The sequence below is a fragment of the Miscanthus floridulus genome, chromosome 8 (genome assembly GCF_019320115.1).
Source record: "Miscanthus floridulus cultivar M001 chromosome 8, ASM1932011v1, whole genome shotgun sequence".
NCBI lineage: Eukaryota > Viridiplantae > Streptophyta > Magnoliopsida > Poales > Poaceae > Miscanthus > Miscanthus floridulus.
The window spans coordinates 115,789,520-115,805,973 of record NC_089587.1 but is presented as its reverse complement, the minus strand read 5'-3'; the positions used below and the strand labels follow the sequence as shown (position 1 = coordinate 115,805,973).

The 16,454-nt window shown below is 55.9% G+C and overlaps 1 protein-coding gene and 1 pseudogene across 1 annotated transcript; one reads left to right on the top strand and one right to left on the bottom strand.

Moving 5' to 3' along the window:
- LOC136475331 (uncharacterized) overlaps positions 1–294 on the bottom strand; it is a 47,805-nt pseudogene extending 47,511 nt beyond the window's left edge.
- A 6,751-nt stretch (positions 295–7,045) lies between these two features.
- On the top strand, positions 7,046–8,806 carry LOC136469762 (uncharacterized). Its single transcript, XM_066467832.1, has 5 exons — positions 7,046–7,075; positions 7,161–7,369; positions 7,481–7,786; positions 7,870–8,281; positions 8,384–8,806. The coding sequence occupies exons 1-5, from the start codon at positions 7,046–7,048 to the stop codon at positions 8,804–8,806; spliced, it is 1,380 nt and encodes a 459-aa protein (XP_066323929.1).
- The last annotated feature ends 7,648 nt before the right edge of the window (positions 8,807–16,454 follow it).

The window sequence follows — 16,454 nt, the reverse complement described above, 5'->3', positions numbered from 1 at the left end:
GATCTATAAGAAGTCAGATCGTCCATACGAGGAGAATAATCCTAAGCAATAGGAGAGGAGAGGGATAAATCACAGCATGGGACGGAGGCAAACCTGGGCCTCACCTTCACAGCTTGGATCAGTGCCAAATCTGGTGGTTGCCTCATTGCCTGGAGGAGAGGAGTGGTAGTCCATTGCTGCGGGAGAGCGAGGTACAGACGCCATGGATTTCGGCTATAAATCACGGCGGTGTTCATCCAGCCGAGAGCGACGCCTCTTAGCCACCGCCATCGTCGATGCAATCCATGCCAACATCACTTGGGGCTAGCCATGGAGGAATGACTCAGCTCAAGGCGGGCGCAGACTGATGGATCCAGCATCTTGCACCCTGGCCCAATGCTGCTTCATCTCAACAACCTCCTAGTGCGGGCACCGTCGACCCTGGCTGTCCCGCTAAGCCGTCAACCCGGACCCGCGCCGCCGGCCATGCGCGTGGCCCATCTGGCGCGCGTCTGTGCGCCCCTCGCACCTACGAGATTTCCCCATTCTTCCCCACGGGAGCAGAGCAGAGTGCGCACTCGGCACTGCCGATTCCGGCCAGGTGAAGAGCGGCCGATAGCGATGGAGCCTGCCCAAATCCCTCACGCACCCGCGCGACCACGGGCGCCGCCGGCTGCGCCCGCGCGGTTTGGCGGCGGCGGTAGACGGTGAGGAGGAGACCGCTCGCGGGCGACCCCTGCACCTCCCTCCTCCTCCTGACGCGGGTGGAGGCCCTAGCGGCCCCGACGCAGGCGGGGTGCTGGCGTGGCGGCCCTGGCGACTCCTGTCCAGGCCATCCCGGCGTCAGATGAGGCCCCAGCGACCCTGTCAGCTCTCGCCTGTAGCGCACGCCCAGGATCCCCTCGACCCGGTCGCTTCCGCTACCTCGGGTCCTCGGCGGTTGCGCTTCCTCTCCCTCTTCTTGCTGGCCACATTTCTTGGCGCCCGTGGTCGCGCGGGTGCGTGAGGGATTTGGGCAGGCTCCATCGCTATCGGCCGCTCTTCACCTGGCCGGAATCGGCAGTGCCGAGTGCGCACTCTGCTCTGCTCCCGTGGGGAAGAATGGGGAAATCTCGTAGGTGCGAGGGGCGCACAGACGCGCGCCAGATGGGCCACGCGCATGGCCGGCGGCGCGGGTCCGGGTTGACGGCTTAGCGGGACAGCCGGGGTCGACGGTGCCCGCACTAGGAGGAGGAGGTGGACGGCGGTGGGGGACTGGAGGAGAGAAACGCGCCGCGGACAGACCGAGGAGGCGCCCACGGGTGGGTTCGCGAGGATTCGCGACCGCCCGGGTTGATGGCTTAACGGGTGTGAGACCCGCTACTACCTAGGTCAGACGGTCCATATCGTGTCTTGGCTAGATCTGATGGCTGGAGGGTTTGTGGACGATGTGGCCCTATCCGTTAGCCCGCTTTTGGTGCAGGAATGGTACTTAGAGATAGAGATTCCTAGCCTGTCGCGGGAGAATCGAATTTTCTCAACGAGCACTTCTAAAAGTTTACGTGTGCGTTTCCATCGGAAGCCCACTTCTTCACTTCACGTGCTTCATGATGATGCTGCCTTAGAGGTTAATTTTCAAACTTAATTAACGTGGAAATATTGAACATCGGAAGCCACATATTACACCAAAAAGATCGCCAATCGCAAGTGAGCAGGCAACATCATTCCGCGTGCTTGATCTGACCGGAATGTGCTTGGTTCCATTTTTTGTTGCTCTTTGTTCCTTATACTTTTTTTTATATGAAATTGTTCCTTATACTTTGCTGGTTGGTATTAAGCATTGTGTTCCACATCGTCAAACTCAAAATTACTTATATGTCACACATACTCTAGTTTAACAATATGATTAGTACCCGCGAAAAAAACAACATGATTAGAATAATCGACGGCTATAAATTGAAAATTATTCTAGCACCTCTAATTTTGTCCATTTCAAAAAAAAAAAAAGTACCCAAAACCTTACTTGAAAAATTAGAGATCGACCAAAGGATCTTCCGTGTCTTTGCTTGGACCAAAGCACAAACCACTCTTCTCATAAACTACTATTCCTTCCACTAAAAAAGTTGCATATTGGTCCACTATGTTTTTACTAAATTATAATTATAGAGTCCAATCATTCCTGACATCATTATAAAGGTATTTTTCCTCAAATATCATTTATATTTAGAAACCATTGATAGTCATAATTTTAGTTTCAAATGCATGACCTTTTCCATGACGTCTTGTGACCGGAGAGGGTACAAATATCACGAGTAAGAAAAAGCACAGATCGTCTCAAGTACACTAACATCAGGGCAACCATTTTAAAGTCTGTACAATCATGGCTAATCATCCGTGCGCCATTCAAACTACTTGCAGGCTCGTAGGTGATCTATTCAAACGCAAAAAAAAGACCCATGCATGTATCAAGGACGATGATGGTGCCGGTACTACTACAGTACTTCATGGACCAATTGTAAAGACAATAAAAAAGGATATGTAGAGATGGTTATAGCAACCGTCTTGTCGGTGTTTCGGACCGGAGGTCCTCAACCAACTAGTGAATTTGAACTGCGTGCTCCCGATTCCGGATGGTGATGCAAAGAGACACAAGGTTTATACTGGTTCGGGCAATCGGTGCCCTACGTCCAGTCTGAGAGATCGATCTTGTATTCCTTGCACCAAGGTGCTCGTAGCAGGGGGTTACAAGCTAGGTGAGAGAGGGAGCTGGTCCCAGGTCTCGGCAGGGACAATGTGGGCCGCTTGAGGCGTTGCTCTCAGGCGGCTGTGATGTGTGCGTGTGTTACAATGTGTTCCTCCCCTCTTCTAAGTGGCTCAAGTCCTCTCCTTTTATAGTTGAAGGGAGGACTAGGACAGTACATGTGTTCAACTATGCGGCGTCGTGCCAACAGGGGCGGCATGTCCGAGCCCTGTGGCCCGTTCCTGTGGTGGCGTGGTCGTCGGAGTGGACCGTCCTTGGAGCACTGGGGCGGCGTGCCAGTCTCATCCGATCCTGTGCGTCATGAGAGCCCTGGGACTGCCCTGGAGTGGGTGCGGCGGTGGACGTGCAAGCCGCTATGGAAGGACTATGCGCGAGGCCGAGGCTTGGTCGGTGCCGAGGCTGCACCGCAGTGGGGGGTCTCGGCGGGCACAAACCCCGAGATAGCCGAGACCTTGGTGCACAGTGCCGAGGCCCCGAGTGGGCGGCTGACCTGGTGCGCCGGCTTGGAGGCGGTGATAACCCGGGCCAAGTTGTCCATGTCGCGTTGTTTTCGAGGCGGGGATCACGGAGCACAGTGCAGTGTGGGCGCCGATCGTGGGCACAGCGTCAGAACACAGTGGCCGGTAATCCCCGCCGTGCCCTGTCCCAACCGGTATGGCGTTGATGCGACCTCAGGTCCCGTCGGCCATTCTGTGGCGTCGAACCATCGTCCGGCTGAGATTGCGGGAGTGGTTGAAGTATTAATGAGACATGACGTGCTGTCGGGAAGACCGGCCGAGGCGGGGGCGACGGACTATGGATAAGCTGGTCTCGTGCGATATGGGGAATGAGGCCTCGCGCGAGACGGAGAGCGGAGCCTCGCGCGGGATGGAGATCGGACTCCTTGCTGAGGCCTTTCGTGAGAAGCCTCACGCGATACGGAGAAGGCACCCCCTGCCGAGGCCTTCCGTGCAGAGCCTCGTGCGAAGCGGAGATCGTGTTCCCTGCCGAGGCCTTCCGCGGAGAGCCTCGCGCGAGGCGGAGATTGCGTCAGGACGCCGGGACCTCCTGCGCGAGGCTCGAGGCGAGGCGGAGGTCCTGGTGGGCTCGGACGTGGCGGGTGAGGGGCCCACGGCTTTCCTTCTAGCTTTGATTTTTTTGACGGGACTTAAGTGACCCCTTTGATTGTTCGCTCGGGGTACCCCGTTCTAAGGTACCCGACAGTAGCCCCCGAGCCTCCGGGGGAGTGCGTGCACTCTCCCGGAGGGTTTGCCGAGGCTTGGTTTATACCCGCCCCCGTAGGAGTTGGGTTTTGTTTCTTGAGATTCCGGTGGGTGCGCGTGAGCGCACCCGCCGGGTGTAGCCCCCGAGGCCCTGGAGGAGTGGAGTTACTCCTCCAGGGGCTTTTTTCACTTTCGCGTTTAAGCGAGTAGCCTTTTTATCGCATTTGCCGAGCCCATAAGCGCAAGTTCGGGTTGCGGGGGTCTCGGCGAGGCTGCAGGAAGAGCCCTCTAGCCTCCGCACAGAGCGAGAGGTTTGTCAGGGGTCCCCCTGACTTTGGGTACGACCCTCACGCTTCCTTTCGCTCGGAAGGAGGGGTAGAATGTGCCAGGCTACCCTCGATGGGCACGAGCGTGGACACTTCCGGTGAGCTGTTATCGGGTGAGTCCGAGTGGAGGCCCGTACCCCATTCGCTAGGGGACGGCTAGCGGTCCAGAGACGCACTCCAAGAGTACCAGAGGGTTTCTCTAGTGGGTGCCGAGGCCATTCGCTGGGCCTCGGTGGCTCGGTGCCTCCCTACGGTGGGATCCCATTTAGATACTTCCCTACCGGTCTCGGACACGACTTAGGACACCCCGAGCGACTGTTCGCTTGGGCCTGGGCCATTCATAGGCTCGCCTCGAAGTCATCCCTGACTCTGTTGCCCTAGGGCGGCTGTCGAAACCTCTTGGAGGCCCAGCCTTCGAACCCCTGGACCGTAACGGGCTCGGTGCCCTTTATCGTGTTTTGTAATTAAACCTCTAGCGTGGGCTTGGACCGTTTGTCTTGGTCTTGGGTGCAAGAGGAGCCCCCGAGCCTCCGCCTAGAGCAAGAGGGCGGTCGGGGGTCCCCTGACTTTTTCATCCGACCCTCACATATCCTTTTCGTTCGGACGGAGGGTTTGTTTGCCGAGCCCATTCTGGTCTCGGCAAGGTTGCAGGAAGAGCCCCTAGCCTCTGCGCGGAGTGAGAGGGCCGTCGGGAGTTCCCCTGACTTTTTATACGCCCCTCGCGCGTGAGGGTTTGTTTGCCGAGGCCCCTTTTGGGCGCGAGCCCGAGTTGTGGGGTCTCGGCGTATTTGCAGGAAGAGCCCCCTAGCCTCTGCACAAGGTGAGAGGGCCGTCAGGAGCTCCCCTGTCTTTTTGTACGACCCTCACGCTTCCTTTTCGCTCAGAAAGAGGGTTTGTTTTGCCGAGCCCCTTTGAGTGCGAGCTGGGGTCGCTGGGTCTCGGCAAGGTTGCAGGAAGAGCCCCCTAGCCTCTGCATAGAACGAGAAGGCCGTCGAGGGTTCCCCTGACTTTTTGTGTGACCCTCACGCTTCCTTTTCGCTCAGAAGGAGGGGTGGAATGTGCCTCGCTACCCTCGGTGGGCACGAGCGGTGGCACTTCTGGTGAGCTGTTATCAGGTAGTCCGAGTGGAGGCCCAAACCCCGTTCGCTAGGGGGCGGCTAGCGGTCCAGAGACACACTCCAAGAGTACCAGAGGACGTCTCTAGTGGGTGCCGAGGCCGTTCGCTGGGCCTCAGTGGCTCGGTGCCTCTCTACGGTGGGATCCCATTCGGAGACTTTCCTCCGGTCTCGGACACGACTTTGGGCGTCCCAAGCGTTTCGCTTGCTTGGGCCTCGGCCCCGTATAGGCTCGCCCGCGGTCGTCCCTGACTCTGTTATCCTGGGGCGGCTGGGGCCTAGCCTTCGAACCCCTGGATCGTAATAGGCTCAGAGCCTGGTTCCTTCATACGAAAGGAATAGGCCGCGGGGAATATCTTCCCTATTGGCTCGGCAACGGGTGGCGTGCCTTTTGAGGCGGTTTCATGGGGAGGCAAAACGACGCCTACTGCCGTAGTGGCTGAGCGTGACGTGGTGGATGGGACGTAACTGTCCTAGCATTTAATGCGGGAGGCGTGGGCGCGTGGGCCGGCGAAATCGGCTCGTAGTTAACTGCGCCGGATCGGGGGGAAAAACCTCCCCGATTTCGTCGCCCGTTCGTTTCGCCTCCTCCCTGCATAAATACCCGTAGGGTCCCGCCCCTCCTCGTCTTACCTTGCCTGCATTAGCACTGCCTCCGTCGAGCCACCGCTAGAGCATTCCTTGCCGGGAAGAAGAGGAGAGAAGAGCGAGCCTAGGGAGAAAGCGAGAAAAAAGTGAGAGCGTGGGAGAGAGAAAAAAAACTCACCGCCGCACCTGATTCCTCCATCGCACCCCATGGCCGGCGACATCGTCGTTGTCAAGGCGGACCCCTGGGACCCGTCGGACGTCACCGAGGAGATGCTTCAGTCGCTTGTCGATGGTGGACTCCTTCGCCCGGTGACAGACCCCAGCAGGCCAGAGTGGATTGCTCCGTACGGCGAGCTGGAGCCGAGGCCTCGCGACGGCTACGTCGTGAGCTTCGTCTCCTTTCACGAGTGTGGCCTCGGCGTCTCGGCGGACCGGTTCATGCGGGCGCTCCTGCACTACTACGGCGTGGAGCTCCACAACTTCAATCCCAACTCCATCGCTCAGGCGGCTATCTTTGTTGCCATCTGCGAGGGGTATTTGGGGATTGCTCCCCATTTAGAGTTGTGGCTCCACCTATTTCGGGCGGGGCATACTACCAAGACGATGGGCACATCGGGTAAGAGGAAGGCGACGAGGGCTGGCGGCTGCACTCTCCAGGTGCGCCAGGACCGCCTGCACCTCTATATCCCAGCCCAACTCGCGTCCTCCAATCGCCGGTGGTACACGAGTTGGTTCTACCTCCGCAACGACGACGGAGGACTTCCCCCTTACACTGGGCGGATTGTGGAGAGTTGCCCGGAGAGATGGAAGTACGGCGTCCCAAAGGACGACCAGCCCAAGCTGCAGCCGCTTCTGGACGGATTGGCGAGGCTGCGGGGCCACGGTCTCACCGTGGCTGTGGTCGTGGCCACCTTCCACCGCCGAAGGGTGTTGCCGCTGATGGCTCGGCGCCGGCGGCTGTTCGAGATGAAGCCGGGTGAGCCCATTGAGGGCACCCGGATGTCCTCCTCTGCCCTTTCTGATGAGGAAATTCTTCGTCGGGTGGGGGAGATGGTAGAGGCGAAGCTGAGGGGCGGCAACTTGACCCCTATCGCGATGCGGCCGTCGCGGGGGTTCCTTTCGCTGGTAAGTCGCATGCCGCTATAGCCTCCGAGCCTCCTCAATCTCTCCTTACCCCTTGTTTCCTTATGCGCGTCCGTCATTCCTGTAGGGGATGAGGGACATGCGCTCCTCTCCTCCGCCTGTTCCTGAGGACGCGAGGTGGCGGGCGATCAACCGCGCGCACGCCGACGCGCAGAAAAAACGGAAGGACGCCAAGGCGGCGAAGCGCACGAAGCAACTCCTCGCGCACGAGGAGCTGGATAAGCGCCGCCGTCAACAAAGGAAGGAGGGCCTCCCGCTGGAGGAATCCCCGTCGACGTCGCTGTCGACGGAGGCCTCGGACAGGGATGACGGGGGCGAGGTGGGGCGAGGTCCCTTGGACCACCTTCCTGACGTAGTGGAGGTGGTGCCCGGGGCGTTGGCAAGCAGCCCAGCACTCCCGGGAGGAGGAGGAGAAGCGGACCCGGGGTCGGCGGTTGCTGGCTCCAGGGCCGAGGCCGACACGCCCGAGACGCGGGTGTTGGGCAAACGTGCCGTCAGCCCACTGGGCTCGGCGGCCGTGGTGGAACAAGCGGTGGTGGAGGCGACGCCACCGCCCCTGCAGAGGACCGAAGAGGCGCCGGGGTCCATTGAGGACCGACTGGCGCCAATGGATACGGAGGCGACGCCTCTGCCGCCGCCTCCGCCGTTGCGGACGAGGTTTGCCATGGCGAAGCGGCTGCCGCCCCGATCAAGGTAAGTGTATTTTTGGCAGGGTCATAGTGCCTTCCGTTCGCTCTTTTGGTCTCGCGCTGACCCTGTAGGTTATTTTTCCTTAGTCGGAAGCAGCCTACGGACGAGCTCCCCTTGGCACCCCTTAAGGCGCTTAAGGCGAGCCCCGGCTCCTCCGCCCACTGGGTGGCGGAGGCACAAGCCGCTATCCAACATGGCGCGGCATCGGCAAGGGTCGACCCAAAGGGGCCGGCTGCCCAGGGAGGGGTTGCCGAGGCGGCCCCTACACAGACGAGGGAGGGAGCGCTTCCGCCTCGTGGGGGCGAGGCTCACGAGTCAGATGGGGCCAGCGTGCCCTTGGTTGCCGAGGCCCCCAGGGTCTCCGAGGCTAAGGCGACGGAGGCCACGGCGCCCACGGCCGCCGAGACCATAGTGGCCACGGTCGGTGCCTCCACGTCTGCCGAGGCCACGATGGCGGAGGCCGAAGCCCCCGAGACCGCCGAGGCCATAATTGCAGAGGCCGGAGCCCCCGAGATCACCAAGGCCATCGTGATGGCGGTGAGGCCGTCTGTCGAGGAGGCGGAGATGCAGGCGGCGGCCTCGGTGGCGCCCTTGGTTCAGGGCCCGCCGTTGTTGCGAGAGAGCGCCCGGGAAGCGGAGGTCTATCCGATCTCCTCCTACGATACTTCCCAAGCGCGGGAGGTGGTCGGCACCGAGGAGACCGATGCCGTGAAGCAGCCGGCGCCGCTCTTGGATGAAGGAAACTCGGCCCTCGTGTGGGTGCGATCCGAGTCTCGTAGGTGGGATTACCCGCGGATACTATGGCGGAGCCGGGATGACCTTGAGGGGGAGCCTCTGTTCACCCTCGAGGACGCAGCCGAGGGCGGGCGCTGGGGCACCTTCGAGCAATACCGCCGGCTGGCGAAGCGGTCGCTACGGACGGCGCTGTCCGTGGTGGCCGACGAACTGCCTGGAGTCGCCCAGGATCTTGAAACCCGGTCCCTTGGGAAGTCGGTCTTTCTCCGGCGGGAGAGGGGCGTCTAGGACCAGCTTCAGCGGTAAAGGACCTTCTTGCCAGCGCCAACGAGCTCCTGTCGGCGCGGAGCGCGGAGGTAGAGGACCTCCGCCTTCGTTGTGCCGACGCGAAGGTCGAGGCGGCCACAGCCCAGACGCAACTCGCCCCTCTGGTGGCGCGGGTTAAGGAGTTGGAGGAGGAGCTCACCCGCGCGGTCAGTGACCGGGATGCTTTCAGGGGCCGAGCCGTTGAAGCTACGGCCTCGGCCGCGGCTCACGCGGGGCAGCTGGGGGCGGAACAAAGGGCGCACCAGCTGACGAAAGGCACTCTGAACAAGGCTCTTGCTGCGGTTGAGGCCTCGCAAATCGAGGCTGTGGTTTGGAAGGGGACGGTCGAGGGTGAGTTTCAGTCCCCTTGTTTTGTTTCCTTTTTCTTATGTTCACTCCCTAATTCCCTTGCGTGACGCAGAGCTGGGGAGTGAAGCTTCCAGGGCGGCCGAGGTTTCTCGGGTCGAGGCCCAGCGGTTGAAGGAGAAGGTCGAGGCCTCTCGGGCCGAGGCCCTGCGTTGGAAGGAGAAAGCCGAGACCTGTCAGGTCGAGACCCGACGCTGGGAACAGAAGGCCAAGGGTGAGTTCCATGGGCTTCCGTCCCTAACTTAGGTTGTTTTTCCCTTGCTCGGCCTCATTCCATTTTCCTCGGTGCAGAGTCGGAGGCGGAGATCACTCGGGCCGCCGAGGCTTCCGGTGCGGTGCAGACGGTGCTCGAGACCGAGATCGGGGAGCACGAGGCGCTGAAACGTGCTGCCCTTTCCGCCTGCGAGGCCTTAGAGGTTGAGGGGGTTTAGTCAGGCAGTTCCCTAGGGAGCCGTCTGATCGCGCTGAGCAACCAGATGCGCGAGCGGCTCCGAGGAGCGCTGCACACGGGTGTCAAGCGCGCGCTGGCCGTCATCTCTTCTCACTACATCGGTGTCGACCTCCCGGCCATCAGCGATGGGTATGTCCTGCCTGATGATGAGGAGGAGGCGGACGCGGTGGTCATGAAGTTGATGGAGGCGGCGGAAGGCCCTAGCACGGCGCTGGCGACGCTCTTCGAAGAGGAGGTGGTTCCTCCCCTACCACCCGCCGAGCCTTGATCTAGGCCCCAGGGGCTTATGTAAAAATAGAGCAGGAGTTATTTTTGTATCATAACGTTTGTGGCCGTCGAGGCCTCTATTTCTGAAGTATTTGTGTTTCTCAGTTGTTTTTCTTATGTTTCCGAGCCTCTGCCCTCTGTTGTTTCTGATCAGATTTCGTTTGCAAAACACCCCCTTGGGGCCTAAGCCGTCCCTTGAGCGAGAGGTAGTGAGGGAGTGCCGTAGCCCAGAGGCATAGGCCGTCTCGCGACTCTACCGGCCTCTTGCTTAGGAAACAGACCTAGGTCCGAGGAGGTTTTACAACTGATTTGTCAGAGCCTGCTAGAGTCTTGGCGTAGGAATTTTTGCGAAAAACAACTGAAGAATGGTGCGTGTGTTTCTTAGTTGTTTTTCTTATGTTTCCGAGCCTCTGCCCTCTGTTGCCCCTGATCGGATTTCGTTTGCAAAACACCCCCTTGGGGCCTAAGCCGTCCCTTGAGTGAGAGGTAGTGAGGGAGTGCCGTAGCCCGGAGGCGTAGGCCGTCTCGCGACTCTACCGGCCTCTTGCTTAGGAAACGGACCTTGGTCCGAGGAGTTTTTACAACTGATTCGTCAGAGCCTGCTAGAGTCTTGGCGTAGGAAATTTTGCGAAAAACAACTGAAGAATGGTGCGTGGGACCTATGGGGGGGTCCCCCATTTAGCCCCTGAGGGAGGCTTGGTTCTGTCGAGGCGGAGCCGAGTCTCCCTTGCAGTGTTATCGAGTTGCCGAGACCTACGATGGGCTCGGGGGGTTTCTCGAAAAATTAGACCAACTAAAGAACGCTTTTTAATTGTATTTCGAGAAACGACATATACAATGCTTGGAAATTTAGGGATAAAAGCGACGTAGCTGTTCTATGTTCCAAGCGTTGGTGAAGACTTCGCCCTTCTCGTTGGCCAGCGTGTAGGTCCCGGGCTTCAGTACTTGGGCGATGATGTACGGTCCTTCCCATGGCGGGGTCAGCTTGTGGTGGCCCTTGTTGCTCTATGCTAGCCTCAACACCAGGTCGCCTACCTTCAAGTCTTGGCCTCGGACGCGTCGGGCCTGATAGCGCCGTGGGCTCTGCTGGTATTTGGCCGAGTGTAGTAGCGCGACGTCTCGGGCTTCCTCCAGCTGATCAAGTGCGTCCTCTCGGGTGGTGCGGTTACTTTGTTCGTTATAGGCTTGTAGCCTCGGGGAACCATATTCTAGGTCGGTGGGGAGGATGGCCTCAGCCCCATAGACCAGGAAGAAAGGCGTGAACCCTGTGGCTCGGCTTGGAGTGTTCCTCAGGCTCCAGATGACCGACGGGAGTTCGGCGAGCCATTTCTTGCCAAACTTTTTCAACCGGTTATGAATTCTTGGCTTGAGGCCTTGTAGGATCATGCCGTTGGCACGCTCTACTTGGCCGTTGGTCCTTGAGTGTCCTACGGCCGACCAGGCCACACGGATGTGGTGGTCGTCGCAAAATGTCAGGAACTTTTTGCCGGTGAACTGTGTCCCGTTGTCGGTGATGATGGTGTTGGGGACCCCAAATCTGTGGATAATGTCAGTGAAGAACAACACCGCCTGCTCGGATTTGATTCGATTGATCGGATGAGCCTCGATCCATTTGGAGAACTTGTCGATTGATACCAGTAGATGGGTGTAGCCCCTGGGGGCCTTCTGCAGAGGCCCGACCATGTCGAGCCCCCATACGGCGAACGGCCATGTGATGGGGATGGTTTGCAGGGCCCGGGCCGGGAGATGTGTCTGCCGAGCATAGTACTAGCATCCTTCGCAAGAGCGTACTAGCTTGGGTTGATCACTTGGGTTGTTGTGGCAACGTAGAGTAAGAGGGCCTCGTCCCTGGCCGGGGGTACCAGGACGGGAGGATTTGTGAGCAGCATCTTGAGTCTATCGAGGGCTTCCTCGGCCTCGGGGGTCCAAGAAAAACGCTCGGATTTTCTCAAGAGTCGGTACAGAGGCAAACCTTTTTCGCCAAGGCATGAGATGAAGTGGCTCAGGGCCGCTAGGCATCCCATGACCCTCTGTACTCCCTTGAGGTCTCTGATTGGTCCCATGCTGGTTATGGCCGAGACCTTCTCTGGATTGGCTTCAATGCCGCGTTCCGAGACTATGAATCCCAAGAGCATGCCTCGGGGGACCCCGAACACACACTTCTCGGGATTGAGCTTGATGCCCTTCTCTCTAAGGCATTTGAAGGTTATCCTCAAGTCGTCGACGAGATCCTCGGCTTTTCTGGTCTTGACCATGATGTTGTCTACGTAGGCCTCGACGGTCCGTCCGATGTTGTCGCCAAAGACCTGGGTCATGCACCGCTGGTACGTGGCACCCGCATTTCTGAGGCCGAAAGGCATAGTCATGTAGCAGTACATGCCGAATGGTGTGATGAAAAAAGTCGCGAGCTGGTCTGATTCTTTCATCTTGATTTGATGGTAACCAGAATACGTATCAAGGAAAGACAGGGTCTCGCACCCTGCAGTGGAATCAACGATTTGATCGATTTGGGGTAATGGGAAGGGGACCTTTGGATAGGCTTTGTTCAAACCGGTGTAGTCTACACACATCCTCCATTTCCCATTTTTCTTCTTGACTAACACGGGGTTAGCCAACCACTCTAGGTGGGACACTTCCTTGATGAACCCGGCCGCCAAGAGTTTCTGTACCTCCTCTCCGATGGCCCTGCGCTTTTCCTCGTCGAAGCGGCGCAGGCGTTGCCTCGCCGGCCTAGATCCGACCCGGATGTCCAGGGCGTGCTCGGCGACCTCCCTCGGTATGCCCGGCATGTCCGAGGGACTCCATGCAAATATGTCGGCGTTTGCACGGAGAAAGTCGACGAGCACGGCTTCCTATTTGATATCGAGGGTGGCGCTGATCCTCAGCGCTCGGTCGTCGGGGCAGGCGGGGTCGACCGGGATGAGTTTGATGGCTTCCGTGGGCTCGAACGCCCCCGTGCGACGCTTGGAGTCAGGCGCCTCGCCACTGAGTTGGTCGAGGTGGGCGATGAGGGTCTCGGCCTCCGCCAGAGCCTCGGCGTACTCGATGCACTCAACGTCGTAGTCGTATGCATGTTCGTACGTGGACTCAATCGTGATGACACCGCTAGGGCCTGGCATCTTGAGCTTGAGGTAGGTATAGTTGGGTACTGCCATGAACTTGGCGTAGCACGGCCGCCCTAGGATGGCGTGGTAGGCTCCCCCGAACCCGACTACCTCGAAGGTAAGGACTTCCTTGTGGTAGTTGGAGGGAGTGCCGAAACAGACGGGAAGGTCGATGCGCCCGATGGGTCACGTGCGCTTCCCTGGCACGATGCCGTGGAAGGGGGCGACGCCGCCTTGGAGCCTCGACCGGTCGATCTCCAAGAGCTCCAGGGTATTGACGTAGAGGATGTTGAGGCCGCTGTCTCCGTCCATAAACACCTTGGAGAGTCAGGTGTTGCCGATGATCGGGTCGAAATTTTATATTAACCATACGTCCTCACTTCATTAGTACATACAGATCATGTATATGTGTGTTTCCTTTTGCGTGGAATCAGTGAACAAGCTATATCTTACTACTAATTTCTCTTTCTTCCCCTCAGTGAGCCAACTGAGCTAGTTACCGAGCCAAGCCAAGCCGAGCTGAACTTTTGACTCGTTAGGATAACGAGCCAAGCCGAGTCAACTCATTATCCTAACGAACCAGACCGAGGCGAGCCAAGATGGCTTGATATCCGGCCCTACCTACTACTATACCACATAGCACACTTGTGACTAAATTGTAGGATATTATTCTTTCTAATTATTTTGTACGAATTTTGTAGTTTACTCTGTCTTTACCCTAAGTTAATCTATTGTAACTTTGACCATATTGTGCAAAATATATTGAAATATAAAAATTCAAATAAATCTCTATCGAAATGTATCAGTATTTGATATTTATAAACTTGATTAATGTTTAAAAAGTTTAAAAGTGAAGTACAATTCGATATGGAGGAAGCGTCATGGATTGTTTCGCTTTTTCAGTGAATTTTGGTTTGGAATTGAAAATATGTTTCCACACAAGCAGACCAGGCATAAAAAGATAATTGTACGATCGCGTTTTGAGATAGAAAATACTGAAAAATCAACAGCAAGCGGTAGGGATTTATATTTCTCGGGTGATGGTTCTAGGCACCTTCTGGGCTGCTGCTATGGAACACGTGGAGTCCGAAAGAGAGGCAGGGGGAACAGTACCAAGTGTACCTTTCAGGACAGGAGTCCCTGCCTTCCTCTCCGTATCACATCGGATATTTAAACAAATACATAGAGAATTAAATATAGATTAAAAAGTAACTAAATACACAGATTGGAACTAATGGCGGATTTATTAGGCTTAATAAATTTATCTCGTGGATTACTGAGGACTTTTATAATTTATTTTATTATTACTATCCAAACACTCCTATGTGACGTCCCAATGTAACATTTGATGTGACACCCCTGGACTTTAGCCCTTGGATTTAAACACCGTCGCCTAATAATAAATCTGCCGATTCCTCTTAAGCATACTACTAGCATCCTTGGTTCGAGGCAGCACACATGGATGCATGCATTCGCTGTGCATCCAAAGCAGAAGAGAAGGAAACATAGGTTTAGTAGTTGGTAATCCAGTCTGCAGGCACAGAAGAAAAAGGCCATCTTACATGGTGGCAACACTTCTGAGCCCTCAACAATTTTAAAAAAGCGATCGATCAACTAATCGGATAGTTAATTGGCTGATGAGATCCTGGCTTGGCCAGATGCGAGGCTTTTCTTCAGTGTCAGCTCGCTGCCATGCATGCCATTGCCATGGCGGGGCGTCCTGTCTCTGGCCTGCCCCCCTGCCGTGTCTCCCTCTGGGTAGGGCACTCCATGAGGCGATTGGCGGCCCGGAGCAGACCAACCCAACAAACGCAGCAAGATCCCGGCTCGGCTGCCTGCCTGCGCGGTTCCGTTCGCACTTTGCGGCCGTGCAGTGCAGGCTACCACCATGTGCTGTCCATGGAGTAGATCGGAGACACGCCGAGAATTTCAGTCGGCTGCTGCATAGAAAAATGAACTAAAAGCTAGCAGGCAGGCATTGGCCTGAATTGCTGCTTGGCGACAACGCTGCCTGAAAGCACAACCAAACAGGCCGTGGCAGGTTAGCATGTCCGGTTGGATGCTTGGTTTGGGACTCGGCCATCATCAGTGTGAACTATGTATCTATCCGTGCAGCTCATGGACTGCAAGCCAGCTATACCTGCAATAGCTGCGTCGTGGATTCCTAAAAAAAGGGTGTGTCGTGTGTGAAAGGTTGTGATAGTTTACACTAAAGGAGGCTAACAAATTGTGATAAGCTTCAGTCGTTAAGCATCGTGTTAAAGGTTTGATTCTTCTCAGCTTCTGATCAAGCAACGTCGCTTCCAGACTCGTTATCGTCTCGAGCCAACACATTATTATTACGCACGGCTCACCGTTAATCTCTCTGATGTCTATCTTCTGCCCAATAATTAGCGAGTGAGAATCTGCGACAGGAGCTCTGCCGTCAACCGCAATATTCAGATGAGAACTGTGTCAAGTATGTACTTCCTCTGTCCTGGATTTAACTTTATCTTAAGTCAAATTATTATAAGTTTGACTAAAATTTATAGACACGAGTATCGAATAGATAGATTTTATTAGACTACATTTCATAATGTATATAATGATGTTAATTTAATATTTTAAATATTATTTTTCTTTTTTTATATAAATTTGATTAACCTTATAATAGTTTAAGATGGGATAATTCAGAATTTACTCGTATTTCAAGACCAAGGGAGTAGTCACGAGGACGAGACATTGATAGGATAAGACTAGGGAATTTATAGCCAAGACGCAAAAATCTCCTTCCATACCCAAGCAATCGGAAGTGAAGGAAATTAAAGAAATGGAAAAGCATGTGTGTGTGATAGCGGCAACGGGAATTAAACCAAGCAACTTGTACGTGTTGGGCTCTACTAGTTGATGATGAGTGAGAGCTATCGCAAATTTGATTATCCGTGCAAAGTGAGGTCCTGTTCACATAGTCTAAAGTTTATTCCACTAAACTTTAAATCATGTTAGTTCTTAAAGCTCTAAACGGGTGGTCTAAAGTGATGTCTAAACTTTACTCAACCTCATAAAAATAAAAACTAGACCACACAAGTAAGCTAAAGTGGTAGCCCTTAACTTTAGCCAACTAAACTTTAGATCATAGAATCTAAACATATCCTAAGTCTCCGGGGAATATTTGGACGTGAATAAGCAATATCGGTAACTTAATGAATCTATCCGAAGGAACGCCACCCTTAGATAGAGCCGATAACTGAACCTTAATCTAGTTCGAGCAGTGGAGGTCGACAGGATCGATGCAGCCGTACTTGAACTAGACAAGAGTCGATAACTAACTCATACCAGAGTCGCAGTGGAGGTCGACCGGATCAATGCAGCCGTACTTGAACTAGACAAGAGTCGACAACTAACTCATACTAGAGTCGCAGTGGAGGTCGACCGGATCGATGCAGCCGTACGAACAGAGGTA